Source organism: Mastomys coucha, unplaced genomic scaffold (assembly GCF_008632895.1).
Source record: "Mastomys coucha isolate ucsf_1 unplaced genomic scaffold, UCSF_Mcou_1 pScaffold21, whole genome shotgun sequence".
In the NCBI taxonomy this organism is placed as follows: domain Eukaryota; kingdom Metazoa; phylum Chordata; class Mammalia; order Rodentia; family Muridae; genus Mastomys; species Mastomys coucha.
In genome coordinates, this window is record NW_022196904.1 from 114,445,278 (window position 1) to 114,472,607 (window position 27,330).

The 27,330-nt window shown below is 48.2% G+C and overlaps 1 protein-coding gene across 2 annotated transcripts; it reads left to right on the plus strand.

The window, feature by feature from the left end:
- The first annotated feature begins 6,734 nt into the window (after positions 1-6,734).
- Kdm8 (lysine demethylase 8) lies at positions 6,735-24,487 on the plus strand. 2 transcript variants are annotated; one of them, XM_031388212.1, is made up of 8 exons: positions 6,735-7,107; positions 14,262-14,762; positions 17,180-17,346; positions 18,529-18,661; positions 19,041-19,085; positions 21,444-21,593; positions 22,482-22,574; positions 22,654-24,487. In XM_031388212.1, the coding sequence occupies exons 2-8, from the start codon at positions 14,271-14,273 to the stop codon at positions 22,816-22,818; spliced, it is 1,245 nt and encodes a 414-aa protein (XP_031244072.1). In that variant the 5' UTR covers positions 6,735-7,107; positions 14,262-14,270; the 3' UTR covers positions 22,819-24,487. The 2 variants fall into 2 exon arrangements, with proteins under 2 accessions (XP_031244072.1, XP_031244071.1); XM_031388211.1 differs by having other exon boundaries at positions 6,735-6,877.
- Positions 24,488-27,330: the final 2,843 nt, after the last annotated feature.

The window sequence follows — 27,330 nt, forward strand, 5'->3', positions numbered from 1 at the left end:
AATCTGTAGAAGCAGCAAGAAGCCGCCAGAGCACCACCTGAAGTATTTATTCTGGTGAGTTTCTATAAAGTCACAACAAGGACTGACTGCCATGCCCACTCGTCTACTCCAGTGAAGTCTGTAGTGTCAGGCTTGAAGGCCTGATCATGGACCAGAGGTGTACAGCTTCAAAGGAAGTTTGCTGCCTGGGTATTTAGTAATTCGCTGGCATCTCCTAACTCAGACGTGTTCCAGATTAGTCTTTCCAATACTCAACATGCCTTCTTATTCAGGCATAAAGGTGTCTCAAGAAATGATTCGTAAATTAGTTAAAACTAAGATTAAACATTGTTCTCTGGCCAGCACAATGTTCCAATATATCCTAATTTATTACCAAACTGTCGTTAGCTTGGAATTTCTCACAAGGAAACTGCCTTATCAGACAGGGTGTCCTCAGAGTTAGGAATAGAGGTCAGGCACTAACATAGTTAGAATTCTCAGAGCAGTCCCACAGAAGACAGAATTGTTTTACATACCAGAGTAATTGTAGGGCTTCCCTCACTTAAGAGCATTCTCAGGAACTGCTAGATTGGGACTTCCTGGTGCTTGCCTCCAACAGACCCAGAGAATTAGCTTAGGACTGCCAAGATAGCTCCAGTGGGAAGGGCACCACTGCTCTTCCGCTTTGCACCTGGATGCCTGATCTTACCAACCTTGATGTGACCGTCACTTGCCTACGTGACTTTTGTCATCTGCCCTGTTTTCTGTATTCTATATAAGCCTGTTCTTCACTTTGTGCACAGATATATACATTCAGATTCAAGATTCGGGCATTCAAGAAAGAGCATTTGAGCTTTGAGCCTCATGCAGTCTGCAGCCCCCTTCCCCCCAGGGCCAGAGTGCTCGGGTCCAGGGGGTGCAGTGCCTGTCCTGAAGAGGTGGCTGCTTTAGACCCAGTGTGTTTCAGGTGGCCTCAGATGCACCTCGACTGCTGAGCTGCCAGATTTTTCATTTCTCTTTTGTAATGACTGTAAAAGTCTGATGCCATTTTTGAGAAATACATTCAGATCCTGCACTTCCATGTGTTGTGTCTGCCATCATTTCTTCACCTACACCTTGTCGACCTGACTAGGACCCTGTTCTCCTGCAGGTTGAGGGAGGCTCAGACTGGCCGGCCTGCGGCAACTGAGATGGGACTTTGAAAGTATGTTCAGTTTTCCTAGCTAGGCATATCCTATTCTGTCAAATCTTTCTCTGATTCATCACTTTGTCTGCCATTCAATTAATTAGACATCACTTATAAATATGGGTATTTTTTCTACAAACTACCTTCATTGTTTGAGATTAAGTGTGTGTGCTAAGGGCGTGTCTGTGTGTAAGTGTGTGTGTAAGGGAGCTCAGCAACACAATGTATAGCAAACCAATACATGTGTGTTATTAGCAAAGAATTCTTCAGCATGCATCCTTTCACAAGTTTGCTTTCACAAAACATCCTTTCACCTGGGTCTGCTTCAGGAAAGCACTCCTTCATGTGTCTGCCCCAAGCAAAACACCATCTGATACAACTGACTTTCTAAAGATTTATTTATTTCATGTATATGAGTACACACTGTAGCTGTACAGATAGTTGTGAGCCTTCATCTGGTTGTTGGGAATTGACTTTAGGACCTCTGCTCGCTCCAGTCAGCCCCACTCGCTTAGTTCCTGCTCGTTCCTGCCCAAAGATTTATTTATTATTGTAAATAAGTATACTGTAGCTGTCTTCAGACACACCAGAAGAGGGCGTCAGATCTCATTATGGGTGGTTGTGAGCCACCATGTGGTTGCTGGGATGTGAACTCAGGACCTTCAGAAGAGCAGTCTGTGGTGCTCTTTCCCACTGAGCCATCTCACCAGTCCACAACTGACTTTCTAAAGAAACCATAAATTTCCACTTAGTATGTGAGGAAGCTTTGCAAGTGTCTTCAGTCCCCAGGTTGAATAGACACAGACAGCCTGTTCCTACCAGGACCTTCTCACAAATACCTAATGTGCTTCCAACCACAGCTGCCAGGCAGGGTCATTCCTCAGCAGTACAAAAACACAGCTGGTTTAAAAGGCTGACTCCAGCGACTGATTGATGTCTGCTACACATGTGCATTGACATGTGCTGGGCAGCTGATATTCCCAGTGTGTGGCTCCTGTCCTAGAAAAGCTAGGAGGACAGTAAGAACAAGGAGCACCCCTTATTGAAGAAACTTGGAACCATGGAGTTTCCCATTAGGTATATATTTTGGATTTTGAAATATTTTCACATACATAATGAGAAATATTGAGGTTAGACTCAGTCTAAACATGAAATACACCTTATTCACCTTTTAAAACAATATTTTGAATGAAACCATACATCACATTAATGCCCAGAGTTTCCAAGTTTTGAAGTCTTGGTGTTTAGGGATCTGGTTAAAGATGTGCTGTGTTAGGGCAAAAGGATGGGTTAACATTTCGGTGGTCCTTGTGCATTACTCTGTTCTGCATTCAGTGATCTGGCCTTCCAATGAACTCTGAGATGTACTCATTATGGCCATTTTAGTGATGAGGAGGCTGAAACCAACCAGTGAAATGATGAGATTGCTCAGGGCTGGCTAAGTGACTGAGATGGGACTTCAAAGGTATGTTCAGTTTTCCTGGCTAAGTATATCCTATTCTGTCAAATCTTTCTCTGATTCATCACTTTGCCTGCCATTCAATTAACTAGACATCATTTATAAACATGGGTACTTCTTCTACAAAGTAACTTTACCTTCATTGTTTGAGATTAAGTGTGTGTGCTAAAGGCATGTCTGTATTCCAGCCAGAGAGACTAAAGGTATGTGTTAAGGCTGAGCCACAACACAACTAGATGCCAAAACAACCCCCAGGGTTTTCTGCCACGGTTCATAAGAGTTTACTTTCTGACTTATGTTTGTTGTTGTTTGCAGTGCTGGGGATGGAATGAAGGCCATTGTGCACACTAAGAAAATATTCTCTTGTGAGTGTTCCCAGGCCTACTTGGAATACCCAGAAGTCTTTTTCTTGGAGATAGTATGTTCATTCCATGGAGGAGGAAGATGACAGCAAAGCCCTCAGCCAGCCTAACTCTGTGTCTGAGCTTTTATTGTTGGTCTAACATCCAAAGCCACTTTTGTTTGGAAATCCTAAGGTCACTGTGCCTTGCTGAGGTTACTGTAGGCTCGCTCACCAGCTCTGTGCTGAGGCAATGATGTAACTGGAACAAGGGCGCAGCATAATAAGTGACCATCACACGCAAGGCAAGAGCCAAAAACTGGGAGGGCTCCAGTCTTCTCTTTGAGCAATTGAAGTGCATTAAACATCTCTCCCGTAGTCGCACTAAATGCTGTTTTTGAGTTTAGAGTCTTGTTTGTGTATTTTAAATAAATTTCATAATTAAACCACAAATGTTCCCAGAGCACTTGGAGATATTTAAATTATAGGCTTCTGATCTAATGGAGAAAAATCACAAATATGGGCGTAAATGACTCCTTTTGTTTGCTTGGTGCAGTTCATGGCTCTCAAATGGGTCTGCCAGCTTAATGGCCAATTCCAAAGCTGCTAGGATCGGAGGGGGTGGTGGTAAAGAGATGACAGGAGGTAAAACCCCTATGGATGAAAAATAACAGTTCTTTTAAGGAAACATTTCCTTTGTGCCTATAACTCATCATAACAGACTGGTTTTAAATACAAAAATAAGGCTGGAGGGTGTAGTTCAATGGGAGAGTGTGTTAATATGTGTAAGACTCTGGGTTCTATTCCTAGCACTAAACAAAAGACATAATCAAGCTGACAAAGCAGTGTTTGTCTCTCTGGCTGGCAGCACTCCAGGCCACATACTGATGCCGGCGTCCCATTCCCAAACACTGTGCAAGAGGGTTTCGGGAATTGCAGGTTCTGGGTTCAAATCTCCTTTGGCAATTGCTGTGGGATCTGTTTGGACAACTCAGAAACTAACGTCCACCCTACCACAGTATCTCTGTAGCAACCTCTCTTCCACTAACCACTGTCACATAAAGACCAGATTCTAACTTAGTCAAGAGAAAAAAGACCATAGCTTATCATTGTAATAGAGAGCCCTCAGCCAGCCTGAGTCTGTGTTTGAGATTCTATTGTTGGTCTTACATCCAAAGCCACTTTTGTTTGGAAATCCTAAGGTCACTGTGCCTTGCTGAGGTTACTGTAGGCTCACTCACCAGCTCTGTGCTGAGGCAATGATGTAACTGGAACAAGGGCACAGCATAATAAGTGACCATCACATGCAAGGCATGGTGAGAAAGTCTGCAAGTGCCCTGAAGACTAGACAAGAAGAGCAGACAGAGAAGGGACTGGGGGAAAGAACACATGGAAGTCAGAGATCAGTAGTGGGTATCTTCCCAAATTGCTCTCCACCTCATTTTCAGATTGGTGAAATGAGCCAATTTAAGCCAGATTAGATTGTATTAAAGGCAAGTTTATTGGAAAACTGCTCTTGGGTGGGCAAGTTCACTGGCCCCAAGTCCAGTGAAGTTGTCAATGGAAATGGGGCGGAGTGTGTGAAAGGAGGGTAAGGGAAGGAGAAAGAAAGAAAGGGGCCCACACAGAGAAGAGAGAGACCAAAATGTCTGGTTTATATAGGAAGAGCTTCAGGGGGAAGGGGAGCCCAGCCCTTAGGCTGGAAAGTTCAGGGTTGGGGGCAGGGTATGCCAGATAGGAACTGAGGGATGCTGGGAGAACCTGGAGGCCAGGTCCACTTTGGTGTGTACAATATGCACCTGAGTTCCTTGTCCTGGGGTTCAAGACCAAACAAGCATCTCTCACTGAGCCCTGATCTCACTGACTCTACTGGACTGACAGAACAGCAACCCTGGGGATCCTCCTGTCTTTGCCTCTCCAGTTCTGGAATTGTAAGTGCTTGCCCCTGCACCTGACTTTTTACTGAGAATTTAAAGCCAGGCCTTCATACTCACAAAGCAAGCACTCAAATGACTGTTCATTTTCCCAGTTAGAGCTTTTCTTTCACAGGAAAGAAATCCAAAGCTAGAAAATTCAGGAAGTGAAACAGAAAGGTGACCTGCTGGCATAGCGGGTCAGACCTACTGCACTCTAGAGCTGTGCACAGCTGCATGGGGACCAACATGCAGGGACCTAATTTGGCTGTCCAGCATTTTGTTGATAAGTGGGGACAAGTAGTTCAATTAATCACTTATTAAACCAAGCATGGGACTTTGGAAGGGCTGCTGGGCTGTCACAGGGAATGAAGGAGCATCCTGGAGTTCTATCTAAGTCCTATTGGAAGGACCGTTTTCTGCAGTAAGCTATCTGCTGCAGTACAAAGGGATGAGCATTGCTTCCTTGCTGTTTTCCAGGGGTATAGTGCTCAGGTAAAGTTAGCACTCACTACTCAGTGGAGGGAAGGTAAGCAGGGTCAGTCAACAGCATCCCCGTGAGTCTAGTGGTTATAACAGCCTTTTGTTCTTTATTTCTTCCCTCCATAGCTGAGGATGCTGATAGCATCAACAGCTAGATATGATTATAATGTTTTCAAAGTGTGTGTGTGTGTCTGTGTGTGTGTGTTGCCTTACTGAGATGAGTCAGACAGGTTTCCAGGAAGGCAGACACAGAGAAGAGTCAAGGGTACCTAATAAATAAGGTGCTGTATTTCCAAGATGGCCGACTTCCTCACACTTCTGACTTGAGACAAGTCTGAAAGCTTAAAACAAAGGCCTTAGGGGCTTTGCCTCCCATTAGCAAGTCCCCTGCTGATGGATTAGCTCAACAAATTCAAGGTCAGATCAAGACACACAACAATTGCAGGACAATCAAACATTCTTTCTTCAAAGCCATCAACCCTAAATTAGGGGAGAAAAAGACTTAAAAAAAAAAAGCCATCAGATTTTTCACACACACACACACACACACACACACACACACACACACCACCCACCCCAAATCTACTTTGCATAAGGTCTTTTTCTCTGCTGATTCTGTCTATCGCTATCTGTAGTGTTTGAGGTTACGCTGCTTCTACCTGAAGAGCTCGAGATTTTTTATTATTGTTTATTTATTTATTTATTTATTTATTTATTTATTTATTCTTTGCCCTTTAATTCTTTAACTGGCATAGAAAACGAGCCGATTAAGACCCCCTAGACTGTATCACTACCACAGCACCCAGAATATGACTCCTTGCACCGGCCTTGAGCAAAAACTCCCACTCGTTTCCCCATCTCTACTTAGCAGCGTTCCTGAGAGGATGAAAACCGAAGAGTGCACCTTGACTCAATCCCTGCTGACCAGTAGATTAATTGACTTCGCTTTTCTAGTCACACTCCAAACCCAAGGCTAGCAGACCATTGCAGGGAATCGGTTGCTGCTGCTGCTCCAGGCACCTCTAGAGTCCACCGGGAGAGAATACTCAAAACACAAAACTCTTGCTGACTGCCACACCACGCCACACAGCCTGTCTCTGCAAGGAAATCATAGGCCAACTCACAGGAACCAGCCCTGCATGCTGTACTTGTGGGTTCAAATTAGATATGTGACTTCTAAAAACATGTGGCTATTTTTCTTCCACCTCGGTTTCCTACTCTGTAAAATAGGGAGAACTCATTATCTGAGTTGGAAGGATTAAGTAAAATCACAAGTGACAAACTGTTTTGCAAGGCATGATCCGGAACAAAAAGCTCAAGCCGCCCAAGTCATTGACCCCAGGAGGGCGGGGCCGGGCATTGATTGCTCGGCGCTCCTCTAGGCACCGGTCGCGATCAGCTGAGTCAGAAGTGATCGATGCTCTCGGTGTAGATAAAGCTAGCCGGAGAATCTTTGTCCCGACGGAACCAGTCGTCGCCAGCGACGAGAGACACAAGCCCGTCCGAGCGCCAGAGAGGTTAGTTGGAGATACACGCAGCTGGAGCGCGCAGGCAGCCGGGGTTGCTTAGACGCGCAGCCTGGCCGTGAAGGACAGATTGCGCAGGCGCCACGCTAAAGCCCGGAGCGAGCGAGCCGGAACGGTTTCGCGCAGGCGTCTTGGGAGGCCTGGCAGCCGCTCGAGAAGCCGCATGCGTAGTAGCTGTCTGTTTGCCACACACGGTTGGAGGAAAAGAGCCCGCGCGTTGTGTAAGCGTCTAGGATTGTCAAATAGCGCGTGCGTAAAACTGCCGTGCTCTTCCTTTCGCCTTCTAGGCTTTGGTCAGTGGTTCAAGTGTGGGAACAGGTTTAGTGGCCCACATGACGCGCCTGTGCCTTCTATCCGGAAGGCTTGGCTGCGGCCACTGCTGCCTGTTTCCAATCGCCTCCTTCGAACCCGCCCAAGTCCGCCTGTCCCCCGAAAGCGAACAGAGGTCCACGGCAACGACCAAAGACTTTCTGGGAGTCAGGGCGTCTTCTCCTAGGCCATTTAGCCAGAATCTAGACTGTGCAGAAGGGCATGAACAGCTGGGTTTTGCCGGTACTTTGAGAGGACTGCACGTGCTTTCCCTAGAAGTTTGTTCATGCTAAGGCCTCCAGCAACCTGCTTGGCAACCAAAACTAGTTTCTGTAATGCGTCCCCAAAACGTGCACTTAGGAAGCAAAGCTTGAGTCCCTTCGGCCCCGTTCTCGGTTCCTTTGGTTTTTAATGTGAGCAGCATAGTTCACTTAGGAAGCCCAGATAGAACCACACAGATTAGATTCTGCACCCTTTAGCTGACATCCTTTCACAAAAAGGGTCGTTTTGTACACCAACAAATGGGCCTTTATTTAAAGACTTTTTAGAATTAAGGCTACAGAGGAAAATTGTTTTGTGCAACCTGCACCTGGCCATTACTTGAAAGCAGTGCCTTTTGTCTGATGCGGGAACATGGAGCACCAGAAGGCCACTTTGCAAGCAAGGACACAGCCCCTACCACCTTCAAAAGCAAAGCAATGGCCCGCAAGATGTCTTTAAGGCCTATAACTGTTGCACTGTGGGAGAGAAACTTATAATGGATCATATGAGGCCATTGAGGCTGGTACATCTGACCTGTGTTTGGGTGATTGTCATTTTACCAGCAATAATCCCTAGTTTGTTTGTCTAGGCTCTTAAATTTAGTGTCCTGGTTTAGATGGTGAATTCCATAGTTAGCCCATCTATAGTTAGACTATTGGAAGCCTATTTATACAACTCACAATAAACTTGTATATGGTAGTCTGGGATGCCAATTTAGAGGCTAGTGTTGGTACACTATGAAGGACTCGTTTATAAACCAATGGCTACTCCCTCCTGTGGCAGGCCTTTTGGTTAACACTGCCTGTTCTAATAAACAATTCAGTGAGAGGGTATTAGGAAGCCAGGCCATACTTACAGCCAGATCACAGGGCCACCCAGTCTGGTCCCATCTATGTCAGACTGGGATGTGTAGGAGCACTGGGGGGTTTGACTTGGAGCCTGGGCTTGAGGCCACAGAGAAAGGCAATCCAGGCAGTCTACACTGGAAGGCCTGTTCAAGCTGCTGGCTGTGAGAAGATTGTGGCTTTGGGCCCACACCAGACCAGGTCCTTGAGATATTCATGGAGCTTAGTATCCTAAGCAATGGACAATTGCTGAATCCTGGAGCTCTTATAAAGAAACCTTGACAAAATGGTTGTAAAAGCAAGGCAAAATGTACCTTCACCTGGTACATGGATTATACCTATTAGCTACTCTCTTACTTAGGGTTTCCATTGCTGTGAAGATACACCATGACCAAGGCAACTCTTATAAAGGACAATATTTACTTGGGGCTGGCTTACAGGTTCAGAGGTTCAGTCCATCATCATCATGGCAGGTAGCATGGCAGAATACAGGCAAACATAGGGCTGAAGTTCTGCATCTTCATTGAAAAAAAGCCAGGAACAGACTGTCTGCCACATGGCTGGGAGGAAGGTCTCAAAACCCACCCCCACAGTGACACACTTTCTCCAACAGTGCCACACCTCCTAATAGTGCCACTCCCTGGGCCAAGTATATTCAAACCACCACAGCTACTAATCCTGAGTTACCAAAAATATGTCAGTGTCATGTTAAGGAAGGAAAAGCACTTCCCCTTCCTGTCAGTTAACCAAGAGTGAGTCCAGACTTGAATTCTCTACGTCATGCTCCCTGTATCTTCTGTCCTCTGTCTGTCTGTTGCACGAGTCTAGATCGGTGCCCTTCCTGAAGGCTGGCTAATGAATCTGTTTATCCCTGTGTCTGTGTGTTCTATGTGTGTCTGTCTGTCTTGTGTGTGACTGTCTATGTCTCTGGGTGTGTTGTGTGACTATCCATCCCTCTTGAACAGTACAGAAAGCATCACAAGGGGGAAGGAATATGATACTTTATAGGCATCTTTAATGAAGTCTTACATGGGGTGAAGTTACTGACTGGCTCCCACTGACCCAGACAATAACAGTCACTGTGTTTCAACCAAGACCCACAAATCCTGCTTTCAGCTTTTATGGTAGATTGGAGGAGGTTACTTTCAACTTTCAGCAAATGATTCAATGGCATCCGATTCAGGGTCATGAAAGAGTACATTACTTAATATGATAGTTCCTCATTAGCTTATGTTGTAAAAGTTGAATTCAAGAGAAACACAATACAAGTAAAGTTGATTGATACAGTCTTCTCTTAAAGGCAGGTTAAGCAGTTTGAGCACACAGTAGCATGATAGCCTTAAGTGATCTCAAGGTGTATTAGTAACTCTGGCTGTGAGGTCCGGGAAAAATTCCAGTCATTTAGAATATGAGATATCTACATAATATTGCCCACCAAAACATGGTCTTCAGCAATTAACTATAATTTAAATTGCTTATAATTACTAAGGCTAGCTTATGTGGCTGAGAGAAGATGATTTACTACCACCAGTGTGAGGCCCTCTCCTAGAAGGCTCTTTCATGTAGACTACAACAGGAGGTCCTTATCTTTCAAGGCCATTGGAAGTAGAAGCTTATAAATGTTGGGTTTCTGGGGCAATATAAAGAGATAAAAGGCAGAAAGAGACAGAATCTGACATCAATAGATGGGACCGTTTATTTCAAACAGTGGAGGACAGACACTCTCCCATGGGAAAAGGGGTGCCTGTAAGAGAAAATGCTGGTTGGACCCCTTCATAGAGGCAGGGTGCTAGGCTTAAGGATGGGGAAACCATTGCAGCTATAGAGAACTGCTTGTGGTCTCCAGTCCCTCTTGCTGGAATTCTCTGTCTCGAGCAGGACAGATCATCTTGGAAGACAGGCTGTCTCTACAAACACTCCTGTCTGGGCTGTGATAGCTGTCACTTGACTACATCTGGAATTAGTTAAACCCCAGGTTGACTGGGTGCACTCTCAAGGGGTCTTTCTTAACTAAAGGATTTTAAGTGGGAAGCTCCCTTTAATCTGGGCCACACCTTCTGGCTGGCAGCCTACATACAGGGTGTGCAAACGGGAAACGCTGGCTCTTTGCCTGCTTGCTCTCACTCTTGATGGCAAGTTCACTCCTTCACTGGCATTAGCACCTATTTCTTCAGGATTTGGCCATATACTGAAGACCAGCTGAGACATCCAGCCTAGTGTACTGAACAACTACTGGATTCTTGGACTTTCTGTTGGTAGACAGTCATTGTTGGACTAGCTGGACCACAGCCTGTAATCAATCAATCAATCAATCTCTCCCTCCCTCCCCTGCCTCTAGTATATACACACACATTATTTTATCAGTTCTTTTCCTCTAGAACAACAGTTCTCAACCTGTGGGTCATGACCCCTTTGGGAATCAAATGAACTTTTCACAGATAGCACGTACCAGACATCTACATTACTATTTATAATAATAGAAAATTACAATTATGAAGTATCAATAAAAATAATTTGGAGGTAGTATTAGGCACAAACCACACCTAAATACCATTTTTCACAGAGAGATCCTGTGAAAGAAAGAAAAGTTAAAGTGGCTGCTTTCTGACTCAGGCAGAAAAACAGCAGCAAATGACTTTGTATGTATAATTTTTAAGAAGAGAAAAGGGGAGGCCTGTGCTAGAATGGGCTAACATGTGGTGGTATATTTTGATTGGGGTATTAATTAGGTGAACCAAAGGGGGCTTTTGATTTCTGGACTTCAGTACTTTGAAAGCTGGACCTTGGTAGTCAGCCTCAGGAGGAGGAAGTAGCCAAATAACGGAGTGCTAGCTTTTGGTGGCTAGCTTTAGGATATGATGTAACAGTTTTTAGGAAGGCAGACAGAATTGGAGAGAAGAACAAACAAGCTCTGCCAGAGCCATACTCACCACACCCAAGCTGGCCAGAGTCCATCCAGGACCTGTTTTTCTGAGCTGAGTGTATATGTGCATGGCTCAGCCAGGTCCTCTGTGCTAGAATTCCTTACAAGGTTATGGTCTGGGCTGAGCTCTCATACAAAGACTCAGCTGCATAGGGGAAGAAGAGTTAAAGTGCCTGCTTTAACAGACCTATGCCCCTATGCCAGGTTCTGTTGGCAGTGGTCCATATGGGTATAGGCAGATAGGGGCATGGAGCCTAGGCTCATTGTTCTCTGTTAGCTACAGGCTCCCTTTATCTCTTTGCCATGTAGCCTTTCCAACATTGTAGCATAAGCTAACACATACTAGCTGACTGGTTAGTAGGGAGTCAGTGACAATGCTAGACCCAGGCTCGTGTGGCCTGACCACAGAAACAGAGCCTGTCACTTCCCACTACCACTGCTTTCTTTTTACCTTGTATATCTTATTTTATCATGAGCATAGTGGCTGTAAACTGCAGGCTTGCTACCTCGCAGATCTGTGGGCTAGGATCTAACCAGTCTTGCTGGGCTAAAATGGAGGGATCAACAAAGGCCCTAGGAAAGAATCTATTTCTTTGATTTTTCTCAGCTCCTGTAAGTTGCCTTGAATTCTCTCAGCTTCTAGCTATCAAAGCCAGCCACTTTGCCTTTCTGTGACCATTCTTCTGAAGTCACAACTCCTTCCAAATCTGATGTTAGTCCAAAGCAATCCTTTGAATGTAATACTGAGCCCCTTTTGATAATCCAGGATAATCTTCCATTTTAGCTCCCATTCTCAGTCACACTAGGTGACATACTTACCAATCAAAGTTGGGATGTGGCCACCTGTAGGGGCTGTCATCTGTCCAGCAGCACAGACTAACTGCTGTAAGAAGCACCAGCTACAGTCTGCTAACTGGCTAAGTGTGCTTATTTTTGGCTCAGGCTGTTCCCATGTGGCTCTTCCAGGCTCGGTGGCCTTCCCACAATTCCCCTTTCCCTGTGGCAGCTTCCTGCCACCTGGAACTTTAATTCCCTGGAGCCTGAGAGCCCCCCCACTTCACCTTTAGGGGACCTGTGGGAGGTGTCTATGGCCAGACATTAGTCACTGTATTCATCTCTGTAGCACTTGCTTGTGCCCAGTCAATGACATGGGTAGCTTGTCCGACTGGGCCAGGAAAAAGGTAAAGGCTGTCTTTTCTGCCTGCTGGTGATGACACACACTTTTGATACCAGCACTCATGAGGCAGAGGCTAGCAGATCTCTGAGTTTGAGGCCAGCCTGGTCTACACAGTGAATTCCAGGATGGCCAGGAATACACAGAGAGACCCTGTCTCAAAGGAAAATATATAAGGAGTATTTTTTCCTTTTTATTTTTTTCTTTTACCCCAAGCCAGGGGTGAAACCCAGGGGTAAAATTCCAGTACATAGAAGAACAGGAGCTGGCAAACTACATCTGGCACCCACTCTTTTTTATAAATAAAGCTTTAATGGAACACAGCCACTCCTATTTGTTTATTCTGGTTCATGATTGGCAGACAAGTAGCAACCGAGACTGTGTGGCCAACAAAGCCTAGTGTTTCATATTTGGCCATCTGCATTCCCTGCCCAAAACAGGACTGTCTCATCACACAACAGCATGGCAGGCAGAGGATGTGTCCTACTCTGTCTGGTGTTGCTATAAGACTGTCTGACGCATACTGGGAGATGAATAAAGAAAGGGCATTCCTTAGCCCACAATTCCGATGGCTGCATAGTCCCAACAACTTGGTACAGACATCTAGTGAGAGCCACCCAACTGTGTCACCACATGGTAGAGAAGTGGGGGTTAGGGGAGCACAGACACACAGAAGAACTCAATATGAGTGTGAACTTCACTTTATAACAAGCAGCCTGTAGGAAGTAGCCCACTCCTGTAAGAGGGCATTGGCCCCTCCCACAGCAGTACCCTGAATGACCGATCACCTCCCTGCCCCATCTCTAAAAGGCCCCTCCTGAGGCCCAAACTCCCAGCCCATGAACCTTTAGGGATAAATCACATCCAACATGGCAGATGCCACAGCTGTTAGGATAGAGCTGAGAATATAGAGCAGGGCGGAGAGCCATGGCTGTCTGCAAGCTGCAGATCTGTTAGTGTTAGTATAGTGATATCGTCCACACGTAACACTCAGGCTAAGCCACGAAGGAAAGAAAGGAGGGAGGGAGGGAGGGAAGGGGGAGGGAGGGAGGGAAGGAGGGAAGAAGGGAGGGAGGGGGAGGGAGGGAGGGGGAGAGGGAGAGAGGGAGGAAGAGTTGTGTTGGCTCATGATTTTAAAATATCAGCAGGTTGTATGGCCCTGCTGCTCTGGACCTGTGACAGCTCAGTACATCATTGTGGGAGCACAAGGCAGAGAAGGCCTCTTTATCTTATGGTGACCAAGAAACACAAGGCTGGGTCATGTGTCTGACTGTAAGGCCATGGCTCCATGACCTTAGTTTCTCTCCCTAGGCTCCAACTCTTAAAAGGCTACCTTTCCACTCCCAAGTACCATGATAGGCTGGGGACTAAGCCTTCAAAACATGGGCCTTTGGGGACACTAAAACAGAGCACTTCCTTCTGCACCTATAGGTTTAGGCTCTAGGGAAACCAAGATGGAAATGCCACAACCCAGCCTGGAGAGGCGGATCATGCACATGTGCTTATAGATGTATTTTGTGACAAGTGCTATAAAGAAAAGCCCAAGGGCTGTGGGCACACAAACGCCGAGGAGAGTTTCCTCAGACTTCACATAAATCATTCAGGATGGGCCTAAAAAGTTGGGTAGGAGTTTGCCAGGCAGAGGAAGCATGTTGGAGTCGTTCCGGATGAGGACAGCACTCATCTCTCTGAAAAGATATCTATCCAGAGTCCACTTAGTGCCAGGCATTGTACAAGACCCTGAAACCACATAGGAAGGACTTGCACCAGTGAAGCAGCCAGTAGCAAAGCCCTTGTTGAAATGCACTGGTGCGAGCTACAGGGGCTGTGCGTGGTCTCTGATTGCTGTCTTGTTCCTCTCAGGTGCTGGTCATGTCAGAGGACACCACAGAGCCCCTGGTGGGGTCCAGCACCCTCTGGAAGGACCTCAGGGTGCTCCTGCCTGACACAGAGGAGGAGCTGAAGCTGGACCTTGGTGAGAAAGTGGACAGGAGCGTGGCTACGCTGCTACGGCAGGCTGTGGGTCTATTCTATGCAGGCCATTGGCAGGAGTGCCTGCAGGCCAGCGAGACTGTCCTGGACTACTCCTGGGAAAAGCTCAACACCGGTCCCTGGAGAGATGTAGACAAGGAATGGCGCCGGGTATATTCATTCGGCTGCCTCCTGAAGGCCCTGGTCCTGTGCCAGGCACAACAGAAGGCCACTGCTGTGGCTGAAGCACTGCGGGTGTGTGACATGGGCCTGTTGATGGGGGCAGCCATCCTTGGGGATATTCTTCTCAAAGTTGTCGCAGTCCTCCAGAAACACCAGCTCCCAAGAAAGCAGCCTGCCTGTGGTCCCCACCAGGATCAGCCTGCCACCAAGGTGGGTCACCATTGAAAGCTGAACCATCCAGCAGCCCAGCCCATCTTCTGGAAGAATCCAGTCCTCTCCCAGGGTAGTCCCACACAGGCAGCCTCTCTGCTAAAAAGAGCATCATGTAGATTTGGAGAATTAGCAGCTGCAAAGGCAGTGTCCTTTTTGGAGGGGGAGGTAGCAGCTTCCTTACTGTAAGAGAGGCAGCTCTGAAGGAAATCCAACATGCCTTCTCACCTCCTAGTCTCGGAGAGATACCTCAGCCAGCTGACTGAGGTTCAGGGGGCAGTGTGTTCTGCCCCTCCAGTCCCCATGGTGGTTGGCCGTGGTATTTAAGTGTCCCAGAGCAAAGGCTGCAGATGCGTAGTTCTCACCCAGTAGAAGCTGGGTGAGCCAGAGACCATCTCCTTTGGGCCTTGGTGTCCTCATCTGTAGATTGTCAGATAAATCCTGAGCCTCAGAAAGGAAGGGCTGGGGCTGTGTTGGATGCCAGCCATGGAATTCTGGACTGTTTTGCATGTATTTCTCAGTGCTTTCCTGCAGTTTTAGGATGTTCTGTTGAGTATGACTGACAAATAAGATGGATGTCATTAGCACTTAAGTGTGACCACAGTAGGAAGAGATCCACAAGCCAGGAAGAAAGGCAGGGGGGGACCTTTCACATGAGGTGGTGGAGAGGTCAGCAGGGAAAAGCTGAAGTCTGGATAGCCAACCACTCCTGAAGACATAGAGCCACTAATGAAATGTGCCTTGCCTCTGCTTCGCCAAGTAAAGAGAAGCTGTGCATGATGGCGCACACGTCTGTAATCCCAGCATCTGGGAGGCAGAGGCACAGGATGGAGAGTTTGAGGCCAGCCAGGTCTGTAGTGAGATTTCATCTGGGGGTGGGAGTGAATAAATAACAACGATAAGATACAAGTTAGAGAGAAGCAGACAGCCTTGGAGAGACTACCAGCAGCCATTGTTTATGTGATCCTAGTGCCACTAAGATCTGTGTGGCTTCAGGGTAGTGTGCTGCTTCACTCTTTAGAGAGCAGGATAGTCTACAGTTCAAGAGACAAACATGTCCCCTTCAACCTAAGGGTATAGACCTCCATCTTCCCATCAGTATGGTCCAAGGTGACATAAAAGTGGACTCTTGCCCAAAATGGTCATTGAAATAGGGGGCAGGATGCATAGCCAAAGAGGAGAGCACAGGCTGTTCTGTCAGCCTACCTAAGCTCAATTCCCATGCTACACCCTATCTGATCAGACAGGGTCCCTTCTTCTCTGTCTCTTGGTACATTACTGGAAGAGGGTATCAATTTAACAACTTTACTGAGCATCTGTAGTGCCCTGGATGAACTGGCTGAGCATGTATACAGAGTCTCACCACCTCCACCCCCAAGCTTATGTTCCTGTGAGGCTGGAGAAGACTCCTCTGTTGCTAGAGGAGGGGTGGAGGCTTCTGTGAGGGCTGTACAGTCGAGGCCTATGTTGAGTGGAAGCAGGGACAGTGGAGGCCAGCCAGAGTTTCTGGGTACCACATGTGGGCGCTGTTATCACCGCCAGTTCCCAGATGAGGAAATGGAGGCTCAGGTGTGGTAAGTGGCCTACCTGCTCAGCTTACCCAAGGGAACTGGATAAGGAAAGTACAGTGCAGCCATTTGTGTGACATTGCAAGGACTGAGTGGCCATGTGGAAACTGCCTAGGACGCAGTGCCTAGATGCCAGGCAGAGCTACTCTTCAGGACTGCTGTCACTTGCAGTGTTCTAAGATTGTGAGATGGCTAAAGAAAAGGAGACCTTGAGTTCATGAAAGCAAACCGTGTAATGTTACCTACTGTGGGTGTGGTGGGCACTCTGGAATCTGAGGCAGGGGGATTCTGAGTTCATGGTCATTCCAGGCTTTCCTATTGAGACCCTGTCTCAAAAACATAAAGCATAGCTCCCTGTACTGGTGAACACTCTTACCCTTTGCACTTGGGAGGCAGAGGCAGGTGATGTCTGTGAGTTTGAGGCCTGCTAGGCCTGCTAGACATGTTGAGACCCTGTCTCCAAAACAAAACAAAGGTCAGAACTGAGAAGATGGCCCAGACAAGATCTGGCCACACACATAGGAACACTGGAGTTTGGTCCCTAGGACCATGTAAAAACTTGGCATGGTGGCATGTTCTTGTCATCCATAGCTGTAGAAGTGGAGTCAGGTGGATCCCAGGGCCTTGCTAGTCAGCCAGCCTTGCTGGAGTGTGAGCCGCAGGCCAGATAGAAAACCCCATCTCAGTAAGGTGGATGTGCATGTTCTTGAGTAACAGCCAAGGTTATCCACTGCCACACACATGTGCACACAAATAACTGCCATCTGCTGTTAATGCTACCCAGACATCCTGCCACTAGTGCAGGTTCCTGAGACAGTTGCCATCTTGCTTTGTTTGGATTCTGAACAGAAGGCAAAGCATGACGCCAGCTCAGCTCCCGATGTGGTGTTAGAGCGGGTAGTACCCAGGCTTCGCTGCCCACCTCTGCAGTACTTCAAGAAGCAGTTTCTAGTTCCTGGGAGGCCTGTGATCTTGGAAGGTGTGGCCGACCACTGGCCGTGCATGAAGAAGTGGAGGTGAGTAGCCACTGTGGGGAACTGAGGTCCTTCCTCCTGAGTGTCCCCAGGACTCCTCAAAGGTCTCTTTTGGCCACTCATAAGTCACTGCCCCAGACCAACCTTCAGAATCCTTTGTTTGATTGCAAAGGATTAATGAAGACTTTAAAGTGGGATACCCTGGGGCTGTCAAGATGGCTGCAAAAGCCTAGTGGCCTGAGTTCAAACCCCAGGACCCACACAGGTGGAAGGAGAGGTGTTTTCTGGCCTCCAAACATGACACAGTAGCATGCTGACACTCCCTGCACATGGAATAAATATTTTTTTAATTAACATTTAATGGGCCATCCCGAGTGTATGCAGGGGTCTAAGCTGTCACTGACACACACTCACCTGAGCATAGCCCTGCAAGTGCCTGAGTAACAGGCTCAGAGAACTGTTAGGTGTTCATGCAAGATCTTAGAGACCCCACAGCTCTCCTTTGCTGGGCTTTGAGGCCATGACTGCACTCACCCAGGAGATGGCTCCTACTAGGATTCAGAGAGGCCACACTAATGTTTCCTGTAAAGACTGGAGAATCCTGACATTTCAGCATCCACAGGGGTCATGTAAAAGTACCTTGGGTGCTCTGTGAGACAACTGTAGTTCACGGGAGTGGGTTGAGTCAGATTGGCCTGTTGTGAGTTGTAGAAGAAGTAGCTCTGAGACTCCAGTGAGGAAGAATTCTGTGGGAGCCACAGCAGAGCAGTCATGCTCCAAATGGGGGCAGGTAGTACTGGCATCACCTCCTTTAACAGATGGGCAGCAGGGACTCAGGAAGGTTAACGATCCTGACTCGCCCCAGGCTATCAGAGTTCAGAGCCACTCATCTCCATACTGCCTTCTACTAGCCCCAGCAGTAATAGCAGAAAGTGAGGAGTCAGCAGGATTGTGGATGGCAGACATGGTCAGGACAGTCTGGGTGACAGGCTGAGCCAGAGGGTTGGGCATGGCAAGGGCGGCCATCCAGAGCCATATGCAAAGCCACCTCAGCTCTGTGGTCTCAGGCACGCAGCCTCGCCTTTCTATTTCGAGAGTGCTGTCAGGAGAGTAAGGGCAACAGTCTCCTCCTCATGAGGTTTTGCATGAAGAGAGAACAGAGGAAATCATTCCTAGATGTCAGTAGCAATGATGCATGCTGACACTGTGGTGACGTTCTTGTAGTCTACAGTACATCCAGGAGATTGCCGGCTGCCGCACTGTCCCCGTGGAAGTGGGTTCAAGGTACACAGATGAAGACTGGTCCCAGACTCTCATGACAGTCAATGAGTTCATCCACAAATACATCCTGAGTGAGGTATATGCAAGTTACTACTTAACAGATGTTAAAGGCATGTCATGTACTACATCTCAGTATGATTTGTAAAACAACTAACAATGAAAAGCAGCAGCAGTTGGCTATGTGCTACACCAGCATTGTTTTCTTAAAGGAGAAGCTGCAGGGGCTGGTGGCTCACTCGGAGCAGAGTGCATCCTGGGCTCTAAGTCTCCTGCCCTTCAGCCCTGTTCTGCCTGGAAGGTCACTGACCACATCAGACCCCTGGCTGGGGAAGGGACCATATGGGACAGTGGGTGGAGCCAGGGTCAAGATCAGCATCCAACTAAGCAACAGGGCCATGAAGACATGCTTGACACAACTAACTGATGGTCACCTCTGTTTTCTTCCTCTGGGTCAGGCAAAGGATGTTGGGTACCTTGCTCAGCACCAGCTGTTCGACCAGGTGAGTCTGAGACCATGTTCCTGCCCTGCTCCTCTGCTCCCAGGAAGCACACATGGCTATCTTCTGGTGCCACCCTCTAGAGCAAGGGTCTTCCTGATTACCACAGGCAGCAGTGAGGCAAATCGAACTGCCAGGCTTGAGAGATTGAGTATGCTGAGCCTGGGGGCCCGGTTTGGATCAGGACAACCTGCCAAAGACTTAAAGGTGCAGCTTGGCTGAGCTGGAGTAGGACTGGGTGGGAGAGTATTCCCATTAAGAAACACCCCAGCACCAAAGCTTTAGGAAAGTGTGAAGACCACCAGCCAGGAGGCTACACACAAGAATAGGAGAGCCAGGTGATAGAGGCCTGGAAGACGAGACAGGTCTCTAGATTTAATCTGGAAATGAAGGAGTCCTGTGAGGCCCCTGATGAGCAAGAAGGCTCCCTGGAGATCCCCGGCAGTGTAAGAAATAAATGCATGTTTTCTGAATGGAGCAGGTACTGCTGCCTCCTCTCCCAGAGCAGGCCCTTAAGAGCAGATTAGGAGGCCTGCCCCTCCTAGTGTTAGCACACTGCCACCCAGCACATCATCTACATATATGGCCATCACTGTGGAAAAATAAGACTCTATGCATCAGCAGCTAGACTGCCTTTCCATTTTGAGCTGCCTGTACCTGGGTGTGGTGCACACACCTTGACTCTAAGCACTTGGGAGGCTGAGCTGCATAAGGAATCCTTCCAAGCTGTCTGGTTAAGACACTGAGATGGAGGCAGAGGGCTCATCCTGGGGATGGCCTTACCTGCTTGTCTGGGGTCTTGACCCCGGGCTGGAAGGCAAAGCTGCTGTTATCTTTAGGGTGAGTCAGAACTGTGTAAGGCTAATCAGGCAAATCATGCTGTCTGCCCCTCAGCACTCGTTTCTCTCTGCTGTTCAGAACACTTCAGGGAGTTTCAGCAGCCATGTATCTTGGGGACAGGGGACAGGCTGTTTTCTAGGACCTCTGTGTCAATAGGAAGCTTAGGCTACTGACAAGAGCTTGCCAGGAACCTTACACTGACTTTCCTCCCAGTGTGGTGTCTTGGAAGCCTCTGGCCACTGCCTTGGGCTTGTCAATAGTCACATCTCTGGAGTATGTGTTTTCTGAGGGTTTCTGAATCCTTGGCCAATGATTTTTGATATCCAGCCAACCAATCACCCTTCAGAATTCCTGATATCATCAGGAACCAATCAGAGTTAAGCTCAGCATCCAGGGGCAAGGTTTGGTCCAGTTCAATCAAAGCAGTAATATGGTATGCTAGGAGCCTGGGGTTCTAGCCACATTGGAGATTGTGGACTACCCAGTTCTGCTCACTTGCTAATAAGACCCGAACCCTTCCTCACCACTAATTTGCTTCTGAGTACCTGCTTTAGTCCTCTGGTGGTTGGGAAATGTACTCAACTTGGTCCTAAGGCTCTCTTTTCTGGCTTCTGAACACTGATCAATAAACTCGTTTCTTCTCAGAGTAAGTTTAGTACAAAGCCTATTTGCCAGTCTTTGTAGTAATTTATTTAAAATATACCAGTTGTGATTTCCTCACTGATAGTAACTTTTTGAAAATTATCCTCCAGAGATCTGATAAATATCCAGTACATTGGACTTTTGGGGATTGTTTGTTTTTGAAATAAGGTCTCACTGTGTCACCTATGCTTACCTCCTGGGTCATGTTTTTCATGCTCCTTCCTAAGCTTTCCAAGTGCTAAAACTGCAAGTATGCACCAACATGCCCAACACCTGTGGGGTTTTTTTGGTTTTGGGGGAGGGGGCTGTTTGTTTTGTTTTGTTTTTTAGTGGTGGTGGTGGTAACTTGCCTGGTGTGGTGACTCATGCCTTAATGCCAGCAGAGGCAGATGGAGTTCTGTGAGTTCAAGGCTACCCTAATCTACTTTGTGAGGTCAGGCCAGCCAGAGCTACAAAGTAAACCCATCTCAAAACAAAAGAAAATATTACTCATTAGTAAATGACAGTATTATGCTTTTTTAAAAAAAAAAGTATAAAGAATAATAACAGGTTTCTAAAAAGAAAATATCTATATGATGTAGAAACAAATATGAAGCAAGATAATTCATCTCTATTATTTCTATCTTAAGATTTTTATTTATTAGACTATGAACCTGAGATGGGTAGGATGGCACAAACGTGCTATATCTGCACTTGGGAGACTGAAGGAAGAGGATGAGAAATAGAAAAACTGAACAAAAAGTGCATCTAGGTGTGTATTTGGCAGTCAAGCAGTTAGATGTCAGCTGGGCCCTGGCTGGCATACTTAGCCCTAGCTAGCATACTTAGCCCTGGCTGGCATACTCAGCCCTGGCCTCTACTTTCTGCTGCTACCCTCAGATCCCAGAGTTGAAGCGGGACATCGGCATCCCTGATTACTGTTGCCTGGGCAATGGAGAAGAGGAAGAGATCACTATCAATGCCTGGTTTGGTCCCCAGGGCACCATCTCCCCACTGCATCAGGACCCCCAGCAGAACTTCCTGGTCCAGGTAGGAGTTGCTGCTAGACAGGGCTGAGTAAGGAGCTTGTGATGGTAAATACTCATAATCCTAGCACTTGGGAGGTTCAAGGCCACCCTCAGCACATAGCCAGTTCAAGGCAACCCTGGGCTACAGGACAGCTCGTCACAAAAGGGAAGGAAGGGGAGAAGGAAAGGGAGTGGAAGGGATATAGACAGAAAAACAAAACAGTCCTGTGGCTCTGGGACAGGGCTTCTCCCAGGTCAAGGCTGCACCTAAGTGGGATTTTTCCAGGGCCAGATAGGAGAGCTCTTTGATGGAGGCCTAGCACCACCACGCCCCACACCACCACCACTCCTACTTCCAGCTTGCACCTGTGGATAAGGGCTGATGGAACAGACCTCTTAGCCACTGATAGATATTTGCAGAAACTCAGTCAGGTTTGTCAGAAGGGAACCAGCACATACCCACTGCTATAAAACCTTGTCACGGGCCCAACTGCTAGAAACTTAGTAAATGAGAGCATTTTTGAAGAACACTGGGCCAGCCCTGCTATGCAGCTCAGTAGCAGCTAAGAGCCAGGTCCAGAGAGCCTACTGCCTGGCATAGCACCAGCTGTTACCTTAGTCAGCTTGGGCAATTCACTTTACCTGTGTATCATAAATCCTGACAGCCAAGGTGAAGAGGAAACCCCTGAGATTAAACCAGGTCAACACTCAGTGCTGGCCGAGCTTAGCTACACATAGAACACTGATCTTTAAAGTACCTTAAGGTGAGCACTCTCAGAATGTCAGAGCATGTGGAAGGACAAGGCAACAGCAGACAGACCACAGAAAGGCCTGGAAGGACAGGTCCACAGACCCGTGGTCGGTGGGTACCACAGCTCACCACCTGAAGCTAATGGGCCTTCTCTCCCAGGTGTTAGGAAGGAAGTACATCCGGCTGTATTCTCCGCAAGAGTCTGAAGCAGTGTACCCTCACGAGACACACATTCTTCATAACACCAGCCAGGTGGGCACACGGGAAATCAGGGTGGCATGGTGCCTTCTGTCTCTACAGACCAGCAGATGACTTCTGTTGCTTTCTGCAGGTTGATGTGGAAAACCCCGACCTTGAGAAGTTCCCCAAATTCACTGAGGCCCCATTCCTGTCCTGCATTCTGTCCCCAGGAGACATCCTCTTTATACCTGCTAAGTACTGGCATTATGTGCGTTCCCTGGACCTGAGCTTCTCTGTCAGCTTCTGGTGGTCATAGCCAGGGCCCGAGTGGAAAGGACCACCAGGCAGTCATAGCCAGGGCCAGAGTGGAAGGACCGCCAGGCAGACACTTACCCAGAGGCAGTAAACCAGGTATCAGTGTGTGCCCTGGATGCTGCCAGACATGACAGAGCTGCTGTGTACCCCTATGTGTGTGGCCCACATGCTGTGTGTACCCACGTGTGTGGGGCAGAGCTGCTGTATGTACCCATATGTGTGGGGCAGAGCTATTCTATGTACCTAGGCTATCCAGATTATGGATGGTTTTTTTTCTTTGTAACTGCTGGGCTGAGTATCCGCCTTGCTGCTGGGGTGCCCAAGTGCTGCTGGCAAGCTGCTCAGAGGAGACAGAACACAGTCCGTAATAGGGGTCCTAAGTCCATGTTTTCTTGGTAAAAAACAGCAGGGTCTGAGACCCTTGCTGTGGTTCCCGGCCTTCTGTGTACCCAGGTGTCACTGCCGGCTTACTAGGAGTTGGAAACAGAGGTCCTTGGTCCCATGCTTCCCCTCAGGGCATTTATGCACCAGGCCGGAAAGGCAGGGCAGCAGAACTGGTTTGGTTCTGAGTGAATGGAGAGTACAGAGGAGATGGGAGAGAGGTCTTCCCTGGGATATATAGGTGCAGCCCTTTACAAGGAAGCCCAAGGAAGCCTCTGCCCCCAAGCTATCCTTGATGAAGAGATGGTCCTAGCTCAATCAAACTGCTTTCTTTGATGGTGGATGTGGATGCATACACTTTACTCAGGGTGAACCAGGGATTAAATACCTCTTATGGGAAGGAATGTCCAGGAAGGGACGCTCATTGGCTGAACACTCGGAGCTTACCTACATACCTCATTAGCAAGGAGAACTCCAGGTTTTTATGCTAAGTGATTGATTGTCATTGTCCTCTCAGTGGGGTGTCATGACTATGTTCCAGATCAGGTAGTTTGGCAAGGAGCTGGCTCTACTCCAGCTGTTCTCAATTCTGAGATTTCCCCAGAGTTGGAGCCTGCTCAACCTTACCAGTTCTTCTGTCTGGTGGCATGGTCCACTTGCCCCATATGTAACTTAAATATTTTCAGTAACACAATAAAACATACTTTCTTAATTAAAAAACAAAAAGAAACATTTCTTTAACCAAACTCCCCTGCTGTCTGTGGGCAGGGCAGGCAACAAAAAAGGCATTGGGAAAGGAAGAGAAGCGTGGATCCTGGAAGGAAACACCCCCATCCGTGGACAGCACTGAAGGAGGTGGAGCCACATGTCACACAGATCAGAGGCCAGAGCAGTCAGAACATGGATGAACTGGTAGCAGCAGAAACCGAGTCTTAAGGACAAAGAGCCTGCACAGTGAGAGGGTGGCTGGCTGTAACTAAAGGAGTTTAGAGTGTGCAGGCTCAGCCACTGATGAATGGGCCTGCCTTGTTAGTGATTAAAAACCCATCTTCAACTGGCTTATGTTAAACCTAGGGTTACTACAGCACTAGGCCCCTGTCCCCTGCTTCCCCCCTCCACCTCTGGCTCCTACTGGGATTCACTGTTTTCCCTTTTTTTGGGAGGAGGGTGGGAGAACAGCTCTGACTCTGTCTCCCTCCTCATATCTTGACCCCCAGTATCAACTGCTGGTCCTTTCAGTTCAATCCAAGAATCAGGTCTCAGGGATGGCTGACAACTGACAGGGCTAGCTTACAGCCCCACCTCACCCCACGTGACAAGAAAGTGACCAGGTCACACAGGTTCTTCGAGGGCAAACCATCACAAGATGCCCTTTTATAGACAGCTAGCTTTGGCAGGGAGGCTGCACAGCAGGCTGAATGGCCAGAAGCCCATAGAGTAGGTGTCAAGGGCTCTAGAGGCTGGCATCCTGTCTAGTACAGTTAACAGTTAATCTCACCTGGACAGTTTACTAGAACCAGTGCTGCTGGGTAAGGCACAGAGTAGGAAAGCTAACATGCCAGCTTGTGTAACCTGAGGAGGAGCCACACATCCCCAGGGGCTCAAGCACTGGCACACTTTGCTAGGTATACAAGAATCAGCTGTGTGGCTCCAGCTTCCTGCAGTGGCCTGGACACTTTACAGCATCACCTGTGACAGCTGACAGGCTCCATGCTCTCCTGGGCCATTGCTGAGCAGCAGTTGGCCATCATCAGGTGGGAGGCAGGGGAATGAAATGGCTCTACCTATGGGCAGGTCCCAAGATGGCTGGAACCTGCCTGCAGGGCTCCCTTCTTACTCAGGAGTGTGGACTCTCAAGTTGGCTTGGAACCACAGTGCCAACAGGCCCTTCAAACCAAAAAAGAGCAAGTGTGAAGATCCACCAGCCCATCACTCATAGCATACAGGATCTGCTCCACACTATGGCCCTGGGTCAGGTACTGGAGACATGGCACTCAGCCACACAGGCTTCTTATTCTCCTGGTGTTGGACACACCATGGAGTAGGGATCAGCAAGACCAAAATACGACAAATCGAACCAAGCATACGAGCAACACACAGAGTGACAGGATGGGCAACAAGAAGGGCTGGGGGACATGTTGGGTGGCTGACATGGAGGGTAAAATGATGAGGGGCAGAACAGGACTTCAGACTGGCATTAGGACCCATTCACAACAGCAAGGACAGCAGCCTGTCCTGGTTGGTTTTTGTTTGGTTGGATTTTTTTGGTGTCAACTTGATACAAGCTAGTCTTCTGGGAAGAACCTCAACTGAGAAAAATGTCTCCATCAGACTGCCCTAGAGGCAAGTCTATGGGGCATGTTTGAGTAATGATTGATATAGAAGGGCCCAGCCCATCGCAAGTGGTCCCATCCCTGGGCTGGCAGTCCTGGGTTGTATAAGAAAGCAGGCTGAGCAAGCCACAGAGAGCAAGCTACTCAGCAACACTCCTCCATGGCCTTTGCTTCAGTTCCTGCCTCCAGTTCCCTCCTACCTTGAGTTCCTGTACTTCGGATGGGCTGAAAGCTGTAATAAGAAGTAAATCTCTCCTTCTCAGATCCCTTTGGTCATGGTATTTACCACCTAATAGGAGTGAAGTAGGACAAGGCCCAAGAGGAACAATCAGGCCCTGGAAAAGAACAGTGCAGCTGGAGCAGTACTGGCTGTCACTGAAGCCAGCTAACCAGTCTCAGATGCCACAAGGTATACAAAGGCCTGCAAGTGGGAAGGTGTGAGCCAGAGAAGCAGAAGGGGCCTGGTTCAGTCAATGATCCCCACCCAGTAGCACCAGAGGGACCAGAGGGCAAGACAGATTGTAAAGGACAGACTATAGTTGATGAACATCAAACTAGGATCTAGAAGGTGAGGGTCTTGGGTGGGGAGTGTCAGTCCTGTGGGATGCTTACACTGACTGGTTGGTACCATGATAAGAGAAAAGGTAGAGGCAGGGAGACAGGTGGCAGGAAGGCTGCTATCTCCAGAGTTCCTTGGTCACCCTCAGGGATGGCCTGAGCTGTACCACTGCAACACAGGATAAGCAGGCAACTAGCCATCCCAAAGCAGAGACTGCAGAGCCACCTTGCCCAGTATAGTCCTGAGGGCAGGCTTGAGGGACTGCCCCTGAGCTTCACTTTGAAGGCTGTGAGGGTGCAGGGGATCCTAAGACCAGGGACTCAACACTCCCAACCCAGAGCGCCCAACTCCAAGCCCTGGCTTTTCTAGACCAGTACTACCTTCCTGCCAGAGTTCAACAGAGGTAAAAAGTTGGGATGAGGCCGGGCAGTGGTGGCGCACACCTTTAATCCCAGCACTTGGGAGGCAGAGGCAGGCGGATTTCTGAGTTCGAGGCCAGCCTGGTCTACAGAGTGAGTTCCAGGACAGCCAGGGCTACACAGAGAAACCCTGTCTCGAAAATCAAAAAAAAAAAAAAAGTTGGGATGACCTGGTGACATCATTGGAACCACCAGCCTAAGCCTCTAGAAGGAACGTTAGCATGTCCCTCCTCATTCGGTATGGGTCCTGATATGTGGGGGTGAACAGAAGCAGCCAGGGAACCACAGAGGAGGAGCTGAGAACGGAAGGAAGGCTGAGGTGAGCAGGTGAGAACCCTTACCATGAGTCCTTAGCTCAACACAATCATCTGAAATCAAACCAAGGTCTCAGCAGGGTATGGCATGTGACTCTACAGGGGGAATGGGGCCAGGAGCTGAGCAGCTGCAGCAGCTGGGAAAAAGAGGTGGGATCTGGGCTGGACAGGGTTTGAGAACGGCCTGCTGTGGACACAGGGACAAAGAGGCTGGACTCGCTCTCAGGCTACTTGCTGAAATAACTGGTGGGCTGATGGGGGACAAAAGGCCCCATAGAAACAGCACAAATCTAGTCCAGCCCAGCCTGCAGGGGTCTACTGCACTTGGGGCCAGAGTAAGGTCCTACTGTAGCTGTGGACACTAAGGCTAATCTCATGGCCAAGACTGCAACAATGCAAAGACACCAGAGCCAAAGAGACACCTGCCCGGGGCTGCCACTCAGGGCCAGTCCACTCAACTCAGCAAGGGGAACCCGCCCCACACAAGCCCTGGATTACAGAGAACAG